The sequence below is a fragment of the Sinocyclocheilus grahami genome, unplaced genomic scaffold, assembly GCF_001515645.1.
Source record: "Sinocyclocheilus grahami isolate Dianchi unplaced genomic scaffold, SAMN03320097.WGS_v1.1 scaffold9.1, whole genome shotgun sequence".
Classification (NCBI taxonomy): Eukaryota; Metazoa; Chordata; class Actinopteri; order Cypriniformes; family Cyprinidae; genus Sinocyclocheilus; species Sinocyclocheilus grahami.
The window spans coordinates 3340338-3346105 of NW_015505188.1; the positions used below are offsets into that span (position 1 = coordinate 3340338).

General features: G+C 37.0%; 1 protein-coding gene across 1 annotated transcript in view; it reads left to right on the forward strand.

Annotated features, from left to right (window-relative positions):
- The first annotated feature begins 3335 nt into the window (after positions 1 to 3335).
- The window catches only part of dpy19l1l (dpy-19-like 1, like (H. sapiens)), a 12492-nt gene continuing 10059 nt past the window's right edge, over positions 3336 to 5768 (forward strand). The window contains exons 1-2 of the mRNA XM_016281682.1: positions 3336 to 3687; positions 4199 to 4223. Coding sequence (XP_016137168.1) covers positions 3480 to 3687; positions 4199 to 4223 — 233 coding nt within the window. The 5' untranslated portion in view covers positions 3336 to 3479. The remainder of the gene's footprint in view (positions 3688 to 4198; positions 4224 to 5768) is intronic.

Here is a 5768-nt window from a genome sequence, read left to right on the forward strand (position 1 = left end):
ATGTTATATAAATAAAAACAGATATTCTGTTTTAGATAATCTATCATTTATATATACAAGTTAGTTTTTTCTTCTTCTATGGGAACCAGTCAAACTGTAAAAGTCATTGCATTTGCCAGGTTCTCATGCATGCTTTCCAGTGAAAGTAAGCATCTTTCTGATCCCAAGGCCTACAAGTAAAAAAGAACAGTGAAAACAAACTGTTCCTCCTTCAGATGCCCTGTTGAGAAGTCTGCTCTGGTCCTCTTGAGATGAAGAGAAACCTCACAAGCCTTATTCTCAGCATGTTCCAAACTAAACAGATTCCTGTTGCTTTAGTTCCATCAGCTCCTTGCCCACTTAAAGAACTCTGTCCAACTTATTGTGGTACCATCAAAAATGGCATAGTAAACACACCTCTTATTATAGGAGCATAAACTTTTCACAGAAAATATTCGGACACTTAAGCCACACTTAAAATGTATGAATTTTAATGCATTAGAAATAAATCTCGAACCAAATGGCACCTGTAAACCAATAATTCTAGACATTTTCTCAGATCTAAATGTACTTTTGTAAGCCCTTTTACAATTACAATATTACAATATACAATGTTTTATTGGTAATTTAAAAACCAACAAACTTATGTGAAATAGCTTGCTATTTTCTTCCAAATAAATGTTTTGTTATGTAATGCAACATTTATACATTTTAAGTGTGCAATTTCTAATTGTCCCAATACTTTTTGGTGCGACTGTAGGTATTATGTATTCAAAAATAAAAATCATTTACATAGTGAACACATGTATCTTAAAGTAAATCACAATTATTTGTGTCATTCCTCTTTTATTTATTATTCATTTAAACCACTAATCGTGTGAATACACTTAGAACTGCTTAACAAATATTAAAAATATGGTTGAATTTGCGTCGAAATCAACAAGTTAACTATAAAAGCCTATTATATAAATTATAGCTTGCTTTTAAATGTGTGTTTACGGTCGTCTGGCTCACAGCTGAACTTGCTGTATCACAGTGACATCAAGCGGTTGCTCTCATCTGAACACACGGCTTCGTATAGAGGCAGTGTATTCTGATTCCCGAACAAATGACTCTTATGAGTCGGTTCTTTTTAGTGAATTTCAAACGTGCAACGCGACCACCGTAGTCTGATTTCTGAACGAATGACTCGTATGATCCGGTTCTTTTTAGTGAATCAAACAATATGCAGTCGATTCTCCAACGGATTACTCTTGTGAGCCAGTTCTTTCATGAATGAGTGAATGAATGCGAAATAGCATATACTACTTACTATTTCTACAATATCTTTTGTTTAGTATATATCATTTTGTCCTCGTTTTTTAAAGGAGATTTTTGATACAATTGGGCCTGTAGTTCAAGAAATTATTAATAGCAGTTTGAACTTAGGTGCTGTTCCTTTAGATTTTAAACATGCTGTGGTTCAACCTCTGATAAAAAAAATAAAATAAAAAATAAAAATCCAACCTGGACGCTATGGCAATCTCTAAACTCCCCATTCTTTTTTTTAAATATTAGAGAAAGTTGTCTGTATACAGTTGCAATCTTTCATAGATATGATAGAGTTTTAGAAGTATATCAGTCGGGGTTTAAAGCTCTTCATAGCACAGAAACGGCACTTTTAAAGGTTTTTAATGACCTTTTATTGGTCACTGACTCAGTAGATTCAGCCATTCTTATGCTTTTAGATCTGACTTCTGCATACCATTGATCATAATATCCTGCTTTCCCGGTTAGAACATGTTGTTGGTATTAAAGGTACTTCTCTGGAGTGGTTCAGGTCCTATCTAACAGACAGGACTTTTTCTGTCCGCCTTGGTGACTTTGTTTCCTCACCAGCACCCCTTCCATTTGGAGTCCCTCAAGGCTCTATTCTTGGCCCAATGCTGTTTTCCCTGTATATGCTCCCATTAGGGTCCATTCTCAGTCCCATATAACATTTAGTTTCACTGTTATGCAGATGAAACACAAATTTATCTGCCATTGAAATGGAAACATGCCAGTCCTTTAAAACTTCTGTTTGACTGCCTCAGAGAGATTAAATATTGGATGGGCCTAATTTTATTTTATTTTTTTACATTTTAATGAGACCAAGACTGAAATTATGATATTTGTTCCAAACTAATAAGGCCTCTAACATTGATCTGGGCCCTTTGCTTTCCCATGTTAAATCCACTATTAAATATCTGGGTGTAATAATGGATATGGATTTTAAACTTGACAAACAGATAAACTCTGTAGTAAAGTCAAGTTTTATCTAAAGTTAAGGCTTTTTTGTCTTTTAATGATTTTGAAATGTTTTTATTTAATCTCGTTTAGACTATTGTAATGCCCTCTATGTAGGTCTCAACCAGGCCTCTCTCTCACATTGCAGTTAGTGCAGAATGCTGTAGCTTGACTTTTAACTCAAACGCGTAAATGGGAACATATTTCCCCCATATTGGCTTCCTTGGCTTCTGCTCCGTTTAAGAATGGATTTTAAGGTTTTAGTGCTTGCTTATAAATCCTGAAATGGCCTAACCCCAATCTGCCTTTCTGATCTTATACAACTGCACGTTCCATCCAGGTCTTTGAGGTCTGCTGACCTTATGCTGCCGGCCGTCCCTAGAGTAAGACTGAAGCACAGGGGAGATCATGCCTTTGCAGTAGCGGCCCCTAAACTCTGGAATTCATTACCAGTGTATGTGAGGATGGCCCCAACTTTGTCTGCTTTTAAAACTAGTCTTAAAACACATTTTTATTCTTTGGCATTTAATTCAGTTTGAGAGCTGTGGTTTTTCTCTTTGCTGTTTGTTTGTTTTTTTCTGATCTGTAATGCACAATACTATGTACAGTAACAGTACCTTATTATTTTTGTTTGTTTTATGACCCTTTGTGTACAGCACTTTGGCCAACTGTTGTTTTTAAATATGCTCTAGAAATAAATTAAACTTGAAACTTAGTATTTATTAGTAAGGGCCAATTATTGGATTACTCTTATGCAGCCTATAAAAAGGCTTTAAACTCTATGTGAACATACTTTGGGCAAACGATATTATTATTTGGCAAAAGACTGCTGAACACATAAAATGACAGTAATTTCATTTCTTAATTTCTTTATATAGTTCTCAAAAAATAGCCTACTGATAGATTCGTTAATGGAAGCGTTAAGGAACCGTAATTAATCATTAAATTCCTTACGATTCCCTATATATAATATACCAGTTTATGTATGTGCAAATTCTCTACCACGGTTACCACAGGTTATGTAAACAGGTTGTCATGGTTACTCGTCAAGCTGACAGTTGAGCGCCGCGGCCAGACGGGGGCGATGGCCGCTTCATTCAACAGATCAGTGAAGTCCCACAGCACTGAAACTGTGCAAGACCACAGATGTGAGGTGTCCGGAAGAGTCAAACGACTGGTTTTATCGCTTATCTACGCTCCTGTCGCTCACCTGTTACAGATAGAAATATGAAAACATGGTAGTTAAAATCAGAAAACCAAATGCCAAGGACCAGAGCAGCGAGAAGGATAGGAGTCAGTCCGTGTCCGGGAAAAACAAGCGTGCGAAAGATGGGAAGGGCTCGGCTTTCCAGAGTAAAAACGGAGTTTTTGCGAGGTTCATTAAAAACAAATTAGGTTTGAGCCCGTCCGCTTTTGCAAGAGGAATATCAGTCTTGGTCCTCGGTAAGGCGTTGTTTCTTAGCCGCTAGTTAGCTAACGGTTATTCAGATTAGCATCTAGCATGTTCTCAGTATCAGAAAAAAAAATAAAAAAAGTTCTCAGTATCAGTATTGTAGCAACTCTCTTGTAAATAACAATGTGTAGAACTCATATTTCGATTTTATTCTTAAACGACTCCAAATGACCAGTTTAAACTTTAGGTTATTGGTGAATGATCACATGATAACTCTAGTTAGCAACCAATCAAATTGCATTAATGAAACTTCAGTTATTAAGCAATGATGACCACATATGAACACATTTTATTTATCAGTACATGTAAAATACCCTCAGTTTTAACACAGACATTAATTGATTAAAATAATTGATCAGAACTATTCATTTGTTTTAAAGTAGGCAACTTCTACCACATCATCTAATAGAGACTCATTCTAGTTGGTCAGAGTCCTGCAGTGTGGCCACGTAGCGATCAGGCTTTGGACAGTCACCTAACCTGATGTGTTTATTTCCACAGCTCTTATTGTGGGATTTTTACACTGGTAAGTAGCTTTAGATCTTTAACGGGATAGTTCACCCAAAAATGAAAATTAGCCTATGATTTACTCACCCTCAGGGCACCCTAGGCATATCTGACATTCCTCTTTCAGACGAACACAATCGCAGTTATATTTAAAGTTGTCCTGGCTCTTCCATGCTGTATAATGGCAGTGAATGGTGCCCCTGTTTTTGAAGTCTGAAAAACTGCATCCATCCATCATAAAACTACTCCACACGGCTCCGGGGTGTTAATAAAGGCCTTCTGAAGCGAAACGATGCGTTAGTGTAAGAAAAATATTGATTTATAAACTTTAATCTCCAGCTCCAAGCTTTGTTTACGGCACATGAAAACCACATGAACTACATCTGTAGTTTGTGCCGCCGCCGCCGCTGCAGCCTCCTCCATCTCGCGGAGTTCCTGGTTCAAACAAATATGGCTGGGCAAAAAATTAATTCTCCTCTTGCCTCATATCGAAATCCTCCGACATTTTCAACTCAGAATTAGGGCTGAATAAAACTACTCCACACGGCTCCGGGGTGTTAATAAAGGCCTTCTGAAGCGAAACGATGCGTTAGTGTAAGAAAAATATTGATTTATAAACTTTAATCTCCAGCTCCAAGCTTTGTTTACGGCACATGAAAACCACATGAACTACATCTGTAGTTTGTGCCGCTGCAGCCTCCTCCATCTCGCGGAGTTCCTGGTTCAAACAAATATGGCTGGGCAAAAAATTAATTCTCCTCTTGCCTCATATCGAAATCCTCCGACATTTTCAACTCAGAATTAGGGCTGCACGATAAATCGCATATGCGATTGTCATATGCATCTCGTCAGTAAAGCCAGTTCTGTGATTAGTAGTAAATCTCCATCACATGTGTTCAGATGGAGTGGCGTTTAATACACAGAACCGTAGTTCACTGACAAGCTACGCAATATCGTGTTCATAATCGAAGGCAATTCATCTGTGGCTCTGTGTATTAAATGCCGCTCCATCTGAAGGCATGTGATGGCGATTTACTAGGACATTTTAATTTATTTGTACATGATCACCAATTGAAATGTTTATGATTTGAATGTGATGTATATACTGTGACTACAAATAAACAGAAACAGACTCGACTGAATAAGTAGGTAGGCTATGTACCGCTTTATTTCTGTGTGACTAATTTTCAATCCTGATAAATTAATTAATTATGATCAATGTATCACTTATTATTGTAAAACATTGACATTTTTAGACTTAAATCGTTAACAAAGCAGGCAAACAAACGGCCGCTTTTATCATGTTCGTTTTGTGATCGTGCTAATTCTAGTGACTTATTTCTTATTCGTTTTCTGATAACTTCTCTTTGTTGGTGAAATGATGGGGTTGCGTGACGTTGTTCCTGAGAGGCGATTTACTACTAATCACAGAACCAGCTTTACTGACGAGATGCGCATGATAATGGCATGCGATTTATCGTGCAGCCCTACTCAGAATCTTTGTTTTGTAGTAGGGATATGCCGGTATCAAATTTTCATGTTGCGATTAATTGCTAATGCTTTT